The 18,090-nt window shown below is 41.6% G+C and overlaps 1 protein-coding gene across 3 annotated transcripts in view; it reads right to left on the bottom strand.

Moving 5' to 3' along the window:
- LOC133562376 (intermembrane lipid transfer protein VPS13B-like) overlaps positions 1 to 18,090 on the bottom strand; it is an 819,661-nt gene that overhangs the window by 16,444 nt on the left and 785,127 nt on the right. For all 3 annotated transcript variants that reach the window (XM_061916536.1, XM_061916534.1, XM_061916535.1), the window contains exons 62-65: positions 11,377 to 11,553; positions 11,130 to 11,300; positions 10,775 to 10,951; positions 2,236 to 2,338 (exon numbers count right to left, since the gene is read on the bottom strand). In XM_061916536.1, the coding sequence (XP_061772520.1) occupies positions 2,236 to 2,338; positions 10,775 to 10,951; positions 11,130 to 11,300; positions 11,377 to 11,553 (628 nt within the window). The remainder of the gene's footprint in view (positions 1 to 2,235; positions 2,339 to 10,774; positions 10,952 to 11,129; positions 11,301 to 11,376; positions 11,554 to 18,090) is intronic.

The following is an 18,090-nucleotide window of genomic DNA, read 5'->3' as shown; positions in this document are numbered from 1 at the left end:
ATGCTATTTACCGGCGGTGCTAAAGCAGACATGGCACAGAGATGTATGGATAACCTGCAGATGCATTTGCAACTATAAAGTCAACGAAATCAAAAAGGTGAGTTTTGTTGATGTTGACTTATGTACTAATCAGACATATTTGATTGCGGCGTGACTGCCAGCTAATCGATGCTAACATGCTACGCTAATCGATGCTAACATGCTATTTACCGGCGGTGCTAAGGCAGACATGGCACAGAGATGTATGGATAACCTGCAGATGCAACGATAAAGTCAACGAAATCACAAAGGTGTGTTTTGTTGATGTTGACTGCCAGCTAATCGATGCTATCATGCTACGCTAATCGATGCTAACATGCTATTTACCGGCGGTGCTAAAGCAGACATGGAACAGAGATGTATGGATAACCTGCAGATGCATTTGTAACGATAAAGTCAACGAAATCACAAAGGTGTGTTTTGTTGATGTTGACTTATGTACTAATCAGACATATTTGATTGCGGCGTGACTGCCAGCTAATCAATGCTAATAAGCTACGCTAATCGATGCTAACATGCTATTTACCGGCGGTGCTAAGGCAGACATGGCACAGAGATGTATGGATAACCTGCAGATGCAACGATAAAGTCAACGGAATCACAAAGGTGAGTTTTGTTGATGTTGACTGCCAGCTAATCGATGCTAACATGCTACGCTAATCGATGCTAACATGCTATTTACCGGCGGTGCTAAAGTAGACATGGCACAGAGATGTATGGATAACCTGCAGATGCATTTGTAACGATAAAGTCAACGAAATCACAAAGGTGAGTTTTGTTGATGTTGACTTATGTACTAATCAGACATATTTGATTGCGGCGTGACTGCCAACTAATCAATGCTAACATGCTACGCTAATCGATGCTAACATGCTATTTACCGGCGGTGCTAAGGCAGACATGGCACAGAGATGTATGGATAACCTGCAGATGCAACGATAAAGTCAACGAAATCACAAAGGTGTGTTTTGTTGATGTTGACTGCCAGCTAATCGATGCTATCATGCTACGCTAATCGATGCTAACATGCTATTTACCGGCGGTGCTAAAGCAGACATGGAACAGAGATGTATGGATAACCTGCAGATGCATTTGCAACTATATTACGTTTCCTTCCACCCACATTTAATGCGAAACAAACACTTACCAATCGACGGATTTAAGTTGCTCCAGTGTCAAGAGATGCGAAAGTCCTGATCGTTTGGTCCGCACATTTTACCGGCCATGCTAACGCAGCTATTCGGCCATGCTATGGCTATGAATAGCGTCAATAGCTTCAGTTTCTTCTTCAATACTTTCATACTCCAACCATCCGTTTCAATACATGCGTAAACTGTTGAATCGCTTAAGCCGCTGAAATCCGAGTCTGAATCCGAGATAATGTCGCTATAGCTTGCTGTGCTATTCGCCATTGTTTGTTTCCATTGGCAGCACTGTGTGACGTCACAGGGAAATGGATAGTGACTTCGAAGATAGCGAAAATAAGGCACTTTAAAGCTTTTTTTTTAGGTATATTCCGGGACGGGTAAAATTTTGAAAAAAAACTTCAAAAAATAAAACAAGCCACTGGGAACTGATTTTTACTGGTTTTAACCCTTTTGAAATTGTGATAATGTTCCCCTTTAATGGTCTTCCTGGACCAACCCAATTAGAATAAAAATACCGGAACACAACTTCCCTATCGCTAATAATCGTTAATATTAGAATTCCACAGAGGAGAAATACTGGTATGTGATGCCGACATCAGATTTCCGTGATGCTGAGGCTGAAGGCAACATGCAACCTTGGAGATGGCGGTCCATGCATCTGGCACACAGAGGAATGTGTCCCTCCTCCTCGTGAAGGCATCGTTCTGGAAAAACTCACAGCTCACAACTTTGAGCTGGGGGCTTTGGCAGGGTGCTTACAAAAACCTTTTAACATGGCTTGACGAGAACAAGGGAGGGCAGGCTGGCTACCATGTGTGGAATCAAGGTCAAACACGCGCTCGTGACGAGCGGGGCCGCTGTTAACGTACCCTTCAAGATCGCCCCGATGATGAGAGGAAAGTTAGGAGAACAAGGAACAGCGCAGAGTTGGAAAAGGTCCAAGGAAAGCAAAGGCACACATGTCCCACTTTGAACGCAACGCTTCAAGACAGTAAAGGAGACGCCTGCAGGAACAATGGTGGCTTTTTTGTGGGGGTGCGTGTCATACCAAACATATTTAAGATGGCTGTTGGGGGCCTCAGCTGATTTCTCCTCGGTTGGCAGATAAAGTTGTTTAGGAAGCTGCCACAGTCCTGCGCCATGGAGGATCCCTGTTAGGACACACAAACATGACGTCATTTAAATATATTACATTATATCTATATTTAACCTTCGTCCGACCCGTTTTAGTTTTTAAATGCATAAAAGAACCACATACATTTATTTTTATGCATCAAGGTGTTTTGACTTTGTCAGGAACCTCTATTTCAACAAAATAAAACTTGTTTTTTTTGTTTCACTAAATTATAAAACGCTCTCGTTGAAATTATGCCCTTGGTGTTGTTAGGGTCGGTTTCGACCCAGTTATAAAAATAAGACTATAAAGCACTAAGTAGAGCCAAAACTGAACACACTGACAGCCAGCTCCTCTCCCAATCATGTGAGCTTTAGTGGATTCTCATTTTATCTTGTTATCCTGTACAAAAACAAACAAAACTTATGTGGTTCTTTTATGCATTTAAAAACTAAAAATGTCCAGACATTTGAGGTCAATTCAGTATAGAGTTGTTACTATGTTAAAATTATTAAAATGGAAAAAAATAAATCAAACAAATTTATTTAAGAGATGTGTTCTAATACCGCTCAGTAATGGTCAGGTAACACAACAACCTTTTTTTTTTTATTTATACGATTCTCTTGAGGTTCGTTTTACCATTTTTTTCAATTGAAATCGAGGGGTATACTGACAAAAAAAAGGCCCAATGGCCCACACCAAAAATATTAAAACCAATATTTTCATGGATAAGGAAACCTAACGAGGTAACCAAGAGATGAGAAACAAATTGGATGATAGATAATTGTTTTTAGTGTATTTTACAGCTGATTTAAGACATGGGTCAAAACCGACCCGTTAACATAAGAGATGGTAACAGAAAGCTAACACAAGAGGAAGGTTAAACTACGCACCGACACTTTTGGCCTTTCAACCGATACAATTCGAGTCCTGATCCGATACTTTGACAACAGATTATAGAACTGAAAATGTTTTACAGCAAGTAACTAAAGTAAACACAATAACACTTTTTCATAATAATTGTTTAATTTATGGAGTAACTTGTGAAGGAAGTGTGGAAATGGAAAAATACTCTTTTCAAGCCAGTTGAAAAGAGAAACTGGAAATTGTGATGCATCATGTTGTAATTGTGTTTGTTTGTTTACAAGTTTATTCCCAATACCATATAACATTTACAATAGTGGTGAATATCATCATTTAAAGATGTTGGTACGTGAAAGGGTCCCCCAAATAAGCTGGAAGAAGCTTTTAACAGGGGGTCCAAAGGACAAAATATACATGGAAAGATCAAACATGGTAGCAAGCACAACAACAAAAAACAAAACAACAACGCTATATGATAAACACAAGATAATAGTACTAAAGCAAGCATATACATACATACATACATACATACATTCAACCATGCAAAAGCCAACAACAGTCTACCCCACATGAGGCATTAAAGATAGGTGGTTAATAGGTCATTTTTCAGTTTCTTTTTGAAATTGGAGAATGGATACAGCATCTTCAGGCTCTCATTAAGCTGGTTCCAAATCTTTGGTCCCCTGTGAGCGGTACAAGCCAGTAAACCATGTTTACCTGTTATCAGATCTAAGTTAGGAGTGTTGTGGGCATGCTGGGGATTGTTAGATAGGAACCAAGCTACAGAGCCTAAGATTCGGCCTGTAAATGACTTGATAGGTTAAACAAGCATTTTGATAAATATTGAACTCTGTCAGTCTTAAGAGATGATATTTATGAAATAGATGACGAGTGGGGGCATTAAACTTGGACCATGACAAGGCCCGTATCATTTTCTTTTGCATGGATTCTAATTTGTGAAGGTAGGTAGGCAAGGTGTTACAGCAGATGATATTACAGCAGTTTAGATGTGCTTCGAAGAGAGTTTTGCAAAAGGTAAGTAGAGCATAAAGAGGAAGATAATGACGAAGGTGAAAGAACAGGCCGACATATTTGGACAATTTGTTTAACAGATGGCTAAAGTGACATTTGAAATTGAGGTATTCGTCAAAGATGACCCCCAGGAATTTTGTGGAGTATACTCTCTGTATTTCCTGCCCTTTGATGTTGATATGGCAGTGCTCAGGATTTGTCCGTTTTTTATTACAACGAAATAGAATAACATTTGTTTTATTTACATTAAGTGAGAGCTTATTGCATTTGAACCAGGAATCCACTTTCACAAGCTCTGAATTGACAGTTTCTTGGAGATCGTGTAGGCTCCTGTGTGAGGTGAACACATTTGTATCATCAGCAAAAATTGTTTTATGAAAAGTCTCGGAGGAGTTTACGAAATCATTTATGTATAGTATAAAAAAGGAGAGGCCCCAAGATGGATCCCTGGGGAACCCCATTATTACAGGGTGAGTTGTGATCATTGACGAATACACATTGTTGCTTTCCGTAAAGGTAAGAACGGAACCAATCGAGAGGTATGTGTTTGAAATCAACTTAAAGGAGAATTATGTAATAATTTCATGTCAAATAATGATTAAATGGCCGTGATATCTCAAAAGGCATTTATAAATCATCCATCCATTTTCTACCGCTTATTCCCTTTTGGGGTCGCAGGGGGTGCTGGCGCCTATCTCAGCTACAATCGGGCGGAAGGCGGGGTACACCCTGGACAAGTCGCCACCTCATCGCAGGGCCAACACAGATAGACAGACAACATTCACACTCACATTCACACACTAAGGCCAATTTAGTGTTGCCAATGTTATTTTCAAATACCTCTATATCTGATAACGGTAGCTTGGGAGGGATATGCTCATTTCAAAATTAAATTTATATCACCAAAATATTGTTATTGTTTTCATTTCGATGTCCCACCCTCCATTGTTTGACCAATTAGAGCAGTGGTTCTTTCAGTGATGTACCCCCTGTGAACATTTTTTTTAATTCAAGTACCCCCTAATCAGAGCAAAGCATTTTTGGTTGAAAAAAAGAGATAAAAAAGTAAATTACAGCACTATGTCATCAGTTTCTGATTTATTAAATTGTATAACAGTGCAAAATATTGCTCATTTGTAGTGGTCTTTCTTGAACTATTTGGAAAAAAAGATATAAAAATAACCAAAAACAAGTGATTCAATTATAAATAAAGATTTCTACACATAAAAGAAATCATAGAGGTTTTCGAGCTGCTCTTTGTCTGGTCCCTCACCTAGGACCAGTTTGCCTTGGGAGACCCTACCAGGGGGCTTAAAGCCCCCGGACAACATAGCTCCGGTTTGGTGGCCCCGGGATTAGGTCTCTGCTTTTTGCAGATGATGTGGTCCTGTTGGCTTCATCTGACCGGGATCTTCAGCTCTCACTGGATCGGTTTGCAGCCGAGTGTGAAGCGACCGGAATGAGAATCAGCACCTCCAAGTCCGAGTCCATGGTTCTCGCCCGGAAAAGGGTGGAGTGCCATATCCGGGTTGGGGAGGAGACCCTGCCCCAAGTGGAGGAGTTCAAGTACCTAGGAGTCTTGTTCACGAGTGGGGGAAGAGTGGATCGTGAGATCGACAGGCGGATCGGTGCGGCGTCTTCAGAAATGCGGACGTTGTATCGATCCGTTGTGGTGAAGAAGGAGCTGAGCCGGAAGGCAAAGCTCTCAATTTACCGGTCGATCTACGTTCCCATCCTCACCTATGGTCATGAGCTTTGGGTCATGACCGAAAGGATAAGATCACGGGTACAAGCGGCCGAAATGAGTTTCCTCCGCCGTGTGGCGGGGCTCTCCCTTAGAGATAGGGTGAGAAGCTCTGCCATCCGGGAGGAACTCAAAGTAAAGCCGCTGCTCCTCACCATCGAGAGGAGCCAGATGAGGTGGTTCGGGCATCTGGTCAGGATGCCACCCGAACGCCTCCCTAGGGAGGTGTTTAGGGCACGTCCAACCGGTAGGAGGCCACGGGGAAGACCCAGGACACGTTGGGAAGACTATGTCTCCCGGCTGGCCTGGGAACGCCTCGGGATCCCCCGGGAAGAGCTAGACGAAGTGGCTGGGGAAAGGGAAGTCTGGGCTTCCCTGCTTAGGCTGCTGCCCCCGCGACCCGACCTCGGATAAGCGGAAGAAGATGGATGGATGGATGGATGGATGGAAGAGAAATCAACATAAAGTGCTCTCCTTTGGGGTTTGTAATAGAGATCCATCTGGATTCGTCAACTTAATTCTAAACATTTCTTCACAAAAAAAGAAATGTTTAACATCAATATTTAAGGAACATGTCCAAAAAAAAATCTAGCTGTCAACACTGAATATTGCATTGTTGTATTTTTTTTCAGTTTATGAACATACATTCATATTTTGTTGAAGTGCTATTCAATAAATTTAAAGGATTTTTTAATTGTTGCTATTTTTAGAATATTCTAAAAAAAATCTCCCGTACCCCTTGGCATACCTTCAAGTACCCCCATTTGAGAACCACTGAATTAGAGAGTCAGTGAGTGTGTCCCATCCAGGTTGCCATCTTCGTCTAGCTACTGCCACTGGTAAGGCTACTACCGTATTTTTCGGACTATAAGTCGCAGTTTTTTTCCATCGTTTGGCTGGGGGTGCGACATATACTCCGGAGCGACTTATGTGTGAAATTATTAACACATTACCGTAAAATATCAAATGATATTATTTATCTCATTCGCGGAAGAGACGAAGAAAATGTCAGCAATCGCCACACCCACGTCAACCAATAAGAATTCGGCGGGGGAGGGTCATGGCAGAAGTGCATTGTGGGTCATGGAATGCTAACTGCTGTATGCTACTGCCGTAGCTATTAAAATGGATCATTTCATCGTTGGCAATAACTTATAAAAACTGAGAAGGGCTGAACAAAAATGGCACCGAAAAGGAAATCATGTACTGCAGATTACAAGCTGGATGTAGTGAAATATGCTGCAGAAAACGACAAGAGGAAACGGCGCATACCTTTGGAGTTGGCAGAGTTGTTTAGAAGCAACATCGAGGAAGAAGATTTCATGGGATTTATCGATTAAGAGTGAAAGATTGTTTGGTAAACGTATATCATGTTCTATATGTTATAGTTCAACCCCCGCTAGCACCAAATCCCCCACCCCTCCGTGCGTCGGTTGAGGTGGGCGGGGTTGTAGCCCAGAAAAATAGGGATGCATGGGATTCTGTGTATTGGTTCTTTTGTGTTTATGTTGTGTTACAGTGCGGATGTTCTCCCAAAATGTGTTTGTCATTCTTTTTTGTTGTGGGTTGACAGTGTGGCGCATATTAGGAAGAGTGTTAAAGTTGTTTATATCACAACCCTCAGTGTAACCTGTATGGCTGTTGACTAAGTATGCCTTGCAGTCACTTTCGTGTGTTAACAGAGGCTGAATATAAAATGTGACCATTCGATCGCGTGATTTAAAAGCGGTCGCAACGGCATGTTGTAGAGGAGGTTAAGGTAATCGTTATCACTGCACACCCTCAGTGTTGTAGTCCAGGTGAAAATTGGAGAATGTTATCCTCGGGTGATTTCTGAGAGAGGCACTAAAATCCAGAAACCTCACGGAATAATCGTTGGGGTTGGTAATTTAGCAGCTGAGCCGCATCACAGTGATCAAAGAGCCGTAAGTGGCTCCTGAGCCGCGGGTGGCGGACCCCTGCTATAGGCATACCTTGGTAAAATGTCTCCTCTTTAGTTTTGGCGTACATTAGGCTGCTAAGCATGCTCTACTTATTTTCACCAGTATAACCAATACTCACGTTGGTTGTAGTTTGTCTTTGTTTTCTGATAGTACTGACAATAACCACATGATTGCCATTTGTTGTGATATTGCACACTGGCATGACGTACTTCTTCCTGAAAATAACCACATTTTTGTGTAAAATGTGTTGCTATTGACAAAATGCTTGTCTATTCTGCTATTAGGGTCCCAGCACCTCAAATCCGAGTTAGAGGCAGTGGAAGTTTGAAGTTCCTTGGGATAACCCAGTCGATCGAGCTGGATTTGGCGTAACCTCAGTCAGGGAGAGTGAGAGGAGACTTTTGACCATGATAACAGTACCATTTCTGGACAGATTTTTACATATGGCTCCTTTAAACCATATTTTGTTACATGTATAATTTGCTAGTATTGTTTTAAATCTGATGTGTTAAAGGCCTACTGAAAGCCACTACGACCGACCACGCAGTCTGATAGTTTATACATCAATGATGAAATATTAACATTGCAACACATGCCAATACGGCCTTTTTAGTTTACTAAATTGCAATTTTAAATTTCCCGCGAAGTATCCTGTTGAAAATGTCGCGGAATGACGACGCGTGACGTCACCGGTTGTAGCGGACATGTTCTTCCAGCACCGATCAATTCTGCTTTAATCGCATAATTACACAGCAATCTGTGCTGCTGAATCTTTTGCAATTTGTTCAATTAATAATGGAGAAGTCAAAGAAGAAAGATGTAGGTGGGAAGCGATGTATTCCAGCTGCCTTTAGCAACACAAACACAGCTGGTGTTTCCTTGTTTAAAATTCCCGAAGGTGAAGCTTTACTATGGAACAGAGCGGTCAAGCGAACATGGTTCCCGACCCCATGTCAACCGGCAGGTTTCGCTGAGAAAATTGTGGTAATAAGTCGGCTCTTACCGCAGACATGAGCGGAGCTTGCGTCCTCCCACCTTAAACACTGGCGGTCACCACACCCGTGGTCACACCCCTCCGACTTTCAGGTACTATGTAATCTCACTAAAAGACTAGTTACACAAGAAGCAGAGAAGGGATTTTCCAGAATTATCCTAGTAAATGTGTCTAATAACATCTGAATCGCTCCCACTGCCCTCGCCTTTTAAAAAAAGAATTCTAGTCCTTCACTCTAAATTTCCTCATCCACAAATCTTTCTTTCTCGCTCAAATTAATGGGGAAATCGTCGCTTTCTCAGTCCGAATCGCTCTCGCTGCTGGTGACTATGATTGTAAACAATGTGAGGATGTGAGGAGCTCCACAACCCGTGACATCTGCTACTTCCGGTACAGGCAAGGCTTTTTTATTAGCGACCAAAAGTTCCAAACTCCATCGTCGATGTTCTCTACTAAATCCTTTCAGCAAAAATATGGCAATATCGCGAAATGATCAAGTATGACACATAGAATGGAGCTGCTATCCCCGTTTAAATAAGAAAATCTCATTTCAGTAGGCCTTTAAATTTGTGGTATTGAATGCAACGTACAATGACGCTTACCTATGTAAGCGTCATTATATACCTTGATGGTGCACAAAAAAGACCATATATTATTTTAACCGATTTCTGAACTCTAAATGGGTGAATTTTGGCGAGTTAAACGCCTTTCTGTTTACCGCTCTTTTTGCGATGACGTCAGAATGTGACGTCGCCGAGGTAACACAGCCGCCATTTTCATTTTCAACACATTACAAACACCGGGTCTCAGCTCTGTTATTTTCCGTTTTTTCGACTATTTTTTGGAACCTTGGAGACATCATGCCTCGCCGGTGTGTTGTCGGAGGGTGTAACAACACTAACAGGGAGGGATTCAAGTTGCACCACTGGCCCCAAGATGCCAAAGTGTCTCCCGCCAGACCCCCATTGAATGTACCAAAGTGTCTCCACATTTGACCGGCGATGACAGACATGGCACAGAGATGTATGGATAACCTGCAGATGCATTTGCAACGATAAAGTCAACGAAATCACAAAGGTGAGTTTTGTTGATGTTGACTGCCAGCTAATCGATGCTACCATGCTATGCTAATCGATGCTAACATGCTATTTACCGGCGGTGCTAAAGCAGACATGGCACAGAGATGTATGGATAACCTGCAGATGCACTTGCAACTATATTACGTTTCTTTCCACCCACATTTAATGCAAACAAACACTTACCAATCGAAGGATTTAAGTTGCTCCAGTGTCAAAAGATGTGAAAGTCCTGATCGTTTGGTCCGCACATTTTACCGGCGATGCTAACGCAGCTATTTGGCTATGAATAGCGTCAATAGCTATTTGCTCAATAGCTTCAGTTTCTTCTTCAATACTTTCATACTCCAACCATCCGTTTCAATACATGCGTAATCTGTTGAATCGCTTAAACCGCTGAAATCCGAGTCTGAATCCGAGCTAATGTCGCTATATCTTGCTGTGGTATTCGCCATTGTTTGTTTACATTGGCAGCACTGTATGACGTCACAGGGAAATGGATAGTGGCATCGCAAATAGCAAAAATCAAGCACTTTAAAGCTTTTTTTTTAGGGATATTCCGGGACCGGTAAAATTTTGAAAAAAACTTCAAAAAATACAACAAGCCACTGGGAACTGATTTTTATTGTTTTTAACCCTTTTGAAATTGTGATAATGTTCCCCTTTAACAAAATAAAGTGGCTAGTGCACAATAACTACATAAAAGCAAAAACTACTATTGGCTCCACGATTAATCTGAATTTATACATGACTTTTGTGACAACCCTTTGAGATGAATCACATGACAGCCCCAAACCAAACATTAGTAAGACCGACTTACCATATCCAGTTTGGGACACCAGTTCGGCGGCTCCTCCTATTGGCTTGGTGAAAACTCCCACGATTCCCTTCCCCATGCCAGAGATGACACCTTTGGCTTTGCTACCAGCTGAGCTCTGCATGTCCCAGTTCCTTTGGAAATTCTGCATGGGCTGGTCCACGATGCCGGCTATTGCTCCTACAACAAAGACAGACCGTCTTTTTTAACATGTTATGTGTAAAATAGGATTTCAGAATGCTGTTTTTTTTTAGGTTATACTTCATTAAAGTAACGATAGAGACAATCCTAATTCATTTCAAGACGGAGTGAGGTTTGTAGAGTTTTTTTGCAACATATGACCCAAATTCTTCCATACCCAACAAACTAATTCCCAGTCGTGACAGCCCCTGCCTGAGTCCGTCTCCCAGACTCTCTGGGAGCTGCCGTCTCCACTCTTCCTGCCTGGTGTAGTGCTCCTCATCCAGGGACAGACGGTCCATGTTTCTGGCCAGGCTGGTTGCCAAGTTGGTGATGGACGTCAGGGTGCCTAAGTACAGACGGACTCAACTTAACGGTACAAAAACCTTAAACGAAAAACTTGAATCTTTGAACATCGGTGTTACCTTTCGAGATGTGCTTGACAAAGGAAGTGGTCCCTCTGGAGACACCGCTGACAAAGGCACCAGGCCCGCGGGTCAGACCCTCATACGGTAAACGGAAGAAATCGGACACGCCGTTACCGATGCTGCGTACCAGGCTAGCAGGACTGCCCAGGATCTCTAAAGACCCCACGACCCATCCTGACACACGGGAACAAGCACAGAAACACCAAATGAAATCAAACATATGCTGGGAAATGTGACATAAGCACATTTAGCTTTACAAAAAAATGTTCTGTATCATATACAGTTGTGCAAGTTCTCCCACTTAAAATGATGACAGAGGTCTGTAATTTTCATCATAGGTACACTTCAACTGTGAGAGACAGATTGTGAAAAAATAATCCAGGAATTCACATTGTATGAATTTTAAAGAATTTATTTGTAAATTATGCTGGAAAATAAGTATTTGGTCAACCATTCAAAGCTCTCACTGATGGAAGGAGGTTTGGGCTCAAAATCTCACGATACATGGCCCCATTCATTCTTTCCTTAACACGGATCAATCGTCCTGTCCCCTTAGCAGAAAAACAGCCCCAAAGCATGATGTTTCCACCCCCATGCTTCACAGTAGGTATGGTGTTCTTGGGATGCAACTCAGTATTCTTCTTCCTCCAAACACGACAAGATGAGTTTATATCAAAAAGTTCTATTTTGGTTTCATCTGACCACATGACATTCTCCCAATCCTCTGCTGTATCATCCATGTATCCATTTTGGTATAAACTCAACTCGTCGTGTTTGGAGGAAGAAGAATACTGAGTTGCATCCCAAGAACACCATACCTACTGTGAAGCATGGGGGTGGAAACATCATGCTTTGGGGCTGTTTTTCTGCTAAGGGGACAGGACGATTGATCCGTGTTAAGGAAATAATGAATGGGGCCATGTATCGTGAGATTTTGAGCCAAAACCTCCTTCCATCAGTGAGAGTTTTGAATGGTTGACCATAATTTACAAATAAATTCTTTAAAATTCCTACAATGTGAATTCCTTGATTTTTTTTTTCACATTCTGTCTCTCACAGTTGAAGTGTACCTATGATCATCATCATCATTTATTTTTATTCCTTTCATGAAAATGCATATTTACAAGCCACGTACAATTGACACTGTCATTGTTTTTTTTTGTTTTTCTTTCTTATACATTTTCATGATCAGAAAGGAGCAGATGGAAGAATTATATTCTTATATTTATCTGCCCTTTTTTTAACACAAATTACAGTATTTTAGATGAATTATAAATGTTCCCTCCACCAACACCCGTGTGTACCTATGATGAAAATTACAGACCTCTGTCATCATTTCAAGTGGGAGAACTTGCACAATCGCTGGCTGACTAAATACTTCTTTGCCCCACTGTATAATCAATATGTATGACCGGGAGTTTGTCACAAACATTTTTATGCTGGTGTCAACACTTTAGCGTGCACACAGTTTTGGATGCCTCTGACAGCTGTGTTTTGTCGTCTATTTTTAACAGTGGGCACGGAGTGATGTCACAGAGTGATGGACGTACTTATATGGGCATCCTAGTACGTTGCTCTCTGCCTGCATGGACCTTCCTCTCTGAACCAAAACTGTTGGCTGCTGCCTCTGCTATCATTCTATCTCCTCTCATGCCCTGATTTCTATAAAATAAACATTTTTTTTTTAATTTGTTCACGACATTTCACGGTTTTGTCAAGATGGGCCAGAACAAAGTTGGATAAGCCGCTTGAAAACCGCCAAAAAAGACAGTGCTGACTACTTAGTATGAGGGTTGTACGGTTTAGTACCGCGGCACTAATTAATCATATTCGGTACTATACCACCTCTGAAAAGTACCGGTCGATCACCCCCCAGTGATCACGTCATGTCTTGTTTACGAGCAGATGAGCGTGTTCGGCAGTGCACAATCACTGAGTACTTACAAGCAGACACAGTGTGTAGACAGAAAAGGGAGAACGAACACATTTTGACTTACCGTAAAACTAATGATAAAGGTGAAGTTATAACACTGAAACACACACAAGAAGAGGTGCTTTAAGACATGGCTAGCGGGCTAGCGGCTAAAGTCCTGCCCCAGTCTGCAGTGTTTTAGCTACTTCTAAATCACTAATCGTAGCCTCCATGGCGACAAATAAAGTATCATCCCTTCAGGACCAGGAATAGCTAAACATGCTTCACTACACTCATTGGCGTCAAAATGTAAACAAACGTCATTGGTGGATCTACACCTGACATCCACTGTAATGATACCAAGTACAGAAGCGTATCTAGTCGATACTACTATGATTACATCGATATTTTTTGGCATCACAACATCTTCTTTAGTTTTTTTTAAATGAAAATGATGTTCATAAAGTCAGGAAATATGTCCCTGGACACATGAGGACTTTGAATATGAGCAATGTATGATCTTGTAATGCAGGGGTGTCAAACTCAAATACAGAGTGGGTCAAAATTTTAAACGGAACAAAGCCGCGGGCCAAGGTTGAACAAATTAACCTTTTAATAGGGACCCAAACAAGTTTTGCATTAAATATTGAACAAGCAAGGCTTATATAACTTTAGTGACATGCAAAATCCAGCTTCAAATAGTAATAATAAATAAAAAAATATCAATGGCATATCAAATCAAATTTAAATAAAAATGTAATGCCTTCTTTTCTATTTGCAATCTTCTGAGGTAAATATAAAACATTTTCCACAGGCTAATAATGAATTAGAAAATAAAATAACAATAATGAATGAACCAAACATTTAAGCCTTGAAGTAGCAAGAGAAAGTGCATGAATAAAACGTTAATTATTGCTCAGTTCGCTGGAAGTTTCCCGGAAGAGTTAGTGCTGCAAGGGGTTCTGGGTATTTGTTCTGTTGTGTTACGGTGCGTATTTTCATCCGAAATGTGTTTGTCATTCTTGTTTGGTGTGGGTTCACAGTGTGGCGCATATTTGTAACAGTGCTATACGGCCACCCTCAGTGTGACCTGTATGGCTGTTGACCAAGTACGGCTAGCATTCACCTGGTGTGTGTGTGTGTGTGTTTCAAAATTCAATTTTCATTTTTTTTCGTGGCTTCTCCTCTTTTAAACCGTTCAATTAGTTGTTTTTTTCATCATTTATTCTCTACAAAAAACCTTCCGTAAAAGGAAAATAATGTACGACGGAATGACAGACAGAAATATCCATTCTTTAGACATATATGTATATTTATTTATTAAAGGTAAATTGAGCAAATTTCTGGTAATTTATTAAAGTGCGTATGAAGTTGGTTGGTAGCCCTTCGCATTAATCAGTACCCAAGAAGTAGCTCTTGGTTTCAAAAAGGTTGCTGACCCCTGGTCTAGAGAGAGTCTATATATAGCAAGTGTTCTTACCAGTAGAGTGATTATAGCGTGCGTGTAAAAAAATGATCTTCGTGAAGTCACAATGATTTTATGAGCAAAGTCATAAAGCAGCGGAGCACCTGTTCGCAAACAAATCTCCTGAGTCCTTTTCTAGGGCGTAAGAGCTTCTTGCCAAAAGCTGTTTATAGAGTGTGAGGCTCTCTACAAAAATGTTGGACATCATGATTTGATAATAAGTGTGCTAAACCTATTGGCACACACCCCTGCGTAAAATGATGCAAGTAGCTCAAATTGGATTTATTGCCTCCGGCGACCTCACCTCACCCTGCTGACTTTACAGCTCAGTGATAGTCATGCAACTGACACGCGTGTGTGTGTGGAATCAGACATTTCTCAGGACACCTTTGATGTTGTACTCCTCTCAATGGAGGTCCGTTCGAGGCCATATTGCTTTACATTTTCTAGCGGAATGGGTTTTAGCCCAGACAGGAGCACTTATTTACAGTCATGCTCTGATGCACACACACACGGATCACACACACTAGACCAGGGGTGCCCACACTTTTTCTGCAGGCGAGCTACTTTTCAATTGACCAACTCGAGGGGATCTACCTCATTTATATATATCATTTATATGTATTTATTTATGAAAGAGACATTTTTGTAAACAAGTTAAATGTGTTTAATGATAATACAAGCATGTGTAACACATATAGATGTCTTTCTTTCACAAAGACAAGAATATAAGTTGGTGTATTACCTGATTCTGATGACTTGCATTGATTGGAATCAGACAGTAATGATGATAACGCCCACATTTTCAAATGGAGGAGAAAAAAAGTTGTCCTTTCTGTACAATACCACATGAAAGTGGTTGCTTTTTGGCATCTAATTCATCCAGCTTCCATACACTTTACAAGAAAAACATTGGCGGCAAATTCCGTAGCTTGCTTGATTGACATTCACGGCACCCGAGGGTCTTGTGAGATGACGCTGGCTGCTGCCAGTTCATTATTATGAAAAAATGACAGAGAGGAAGGCGAGAAACACTTTTTATTTCAACAGACTTTCGCGCCGTCCCTTCCGTCAAAACTCTAAAGGCCGACTGCACATTTCCTATCTTCACAATAAAAGCCCTGCTTCATGCTGCCTGCGCTAACAAAATAAGAGTCTCGGAAAGCTGGCGTGCACAAGTGATGTGCACGCCAGCTTTCTGAGGGATCGCTTGTGCACGCCAGTTTTCCGAGACTCTGTATTTAGTTAGCGCAGGCAGCATGAAGCAGGGCTTTTATTGTGAAGATAGGAAATGTGCAGTCAGCCTTTAAAGTTTTGACGGAAGGTACGGCGCGAGAGTCTGTTGAAATAAAAAGTGTTTCTCGCCTTCCTCTCGGTCATATTTTCATAATAATGATCTTGCAGCAGCCAGCGTCATCTCACAAGACCCTCCGGTACCGTGAATGTCATTTAAGTGACGTCTTGGTAAAGATTGATGATCACTAATTTTTAGGTCAATTTTTTTTAAAAGCCTGGCTGGAGATAGCATGGCCAAATAGCTGCGTTAGCATCGCCGGTAAAATGTGCGGACCAAACGATCAGGACTTTCGCATCTCTTGACACTGGAGCAACTTAAATCCGTCGATTGGTAAGTGTTTGTTTCGCATTTAAATGTGGGTGGAAGGAAACGTAATATAGTTACAAATGCATCTGCAGGTTATCCATACATCTCTGTGCCATGTCTGCCTTAGCATCGCAGGTAAAATGTGGAGACACTTTGGCACATTCAATGGGGGTCTGGCGGCAGACACTTTGGCATCTTGGGGCCAGCGGTGCAACTTGAATCCCTCCCTGTTAGTGTTGTTACACCCTCCGACAACACACCCACCAGGCATGATGTCTCCAAGGTTCCAAAAAATAGTCAAAAAACGGAAAATAACAGAGCTGAGACCCGGTGTTTGTAATGTGTTGAAAATGAAAATGGCGGGTGTGTTACCGTCATAGATGGATAAATAGATAGTACTTTATCACCTCCAGAGTGATAAACAGAAAGGCGTTTAATTCGCCAAAATTCACCCATTTAGAGTTCGGAAATCGGTTAAAAAAATAGATGGTCTTTTTTCTGCAACATCAAGGTATATATTGATGCTTACATAGGTCTGGTGATAATGTTCCCCTTTAAAGGCCTACTGAAATGAGATTTTCTTATTTAAACGGGGATAGCAGGTCCATTCTATGTGTCATACTTGATCATTTCGCGATATTGCCATATTTTTGCTGAAAGGATTTAGTAGAGAACATCCACCATAAAGTTCGCAACTTTTGGTGCTGATAAAAAAAGCCTCGCTTTTACCGGAAGTCGCAGACGATGACATCACAAGGGTGAGGGCTCCTCACGTCCTCACATTGTTTTTAATGTGAGCCACCAGCAGCAAGAGCTATTCCGACCGAGAAAACAACAATTTCCCCATTAATTTGATCGAGGATGAAAGATTCGTGGATGATGATATTGACAGCGAAGGACTAGAAAAAATAAAATAAAAAGCGACGGCTCCGGGCGGCGGCAGTGTGAGCGTTTCAGATGTAATTAGACACATTTACTAGGATAATTCTGGAAGATCCCTTATCTGCTTATTGTTTTAGTGAGATTGTAACGACATACCTCGAGGTCGGATGGCTGCGGTGAACAGGCAGTGTCTCAGAGAGAAGCCAAGCTCACAGCTGCCTTTTAAACAGCTACTGCAGGAGGACGAATAATCCAATGATGTCTCCGGTAAGATGTATATATCAGTTTTCCCATCCAAAAATACGCTGGTTGACGTAGAGAAAACATGTTCGTTTGACCGCTCTGTGTTAAAAAGGAAGAAACACCGGCTGTGTCTCGGTGCTAAAGACAGCTGCAATACACTGCTTTCCACCAACAGCATTGTTCTTTATAGTCTTTAATATTAATTGAACAAATTGAAAAAGATTCAGCAACACACATGTCCAAAATACTGTGTAATTATGCGATGAAAAGAGACGACTTTTAGCCATAACTGGTGCTGAGCTAATATTTTCTGACAGTCCGTGACCTCACGCGCACGCGTCATCATTCCGCGACGTTTTCAACAAGAAAGTCCCCGGGAAATTTAAAATTGCAATTTAGTCCCTTATCTGCTTCTTGTGTTACTAGTCTTTTAGTGAGATTATATGGTACCTGAAAGTCGGAGGGGTGTGACCACAGGTGTGGCGACCGCCAGTGTCTTAGGTGGGAGGACGCAAGCTCCGCTCATGTCTGCGGTAAGAGCCGACTTATTACCACAATTTTCTCAGCGAAAACTGTCGCTTGACATGCGGTCGGGAACCATGTTCG

This window comes from Nerophis ophidion, linkage group LG11 (assembly GCF_033978795.1).
Source record: "Nerophis ophidion isolate RoL-2023_Sa linkage group LG11, RoL_Noph_v1.0, whole genome shotgun sequence".
Classification (NCBI taxonomy): domain Eukaryota; kingdom Metazoa; phylum Chordata; class Actinopteri; order Syngnathiformes; family Syngnathidae; genus Nerophis; species Nerophis ophidion.
Note: the sequence above shows the minus strand (reverse complement) of the source record. Positions and strands in the feature narration are given on the sequence as shown.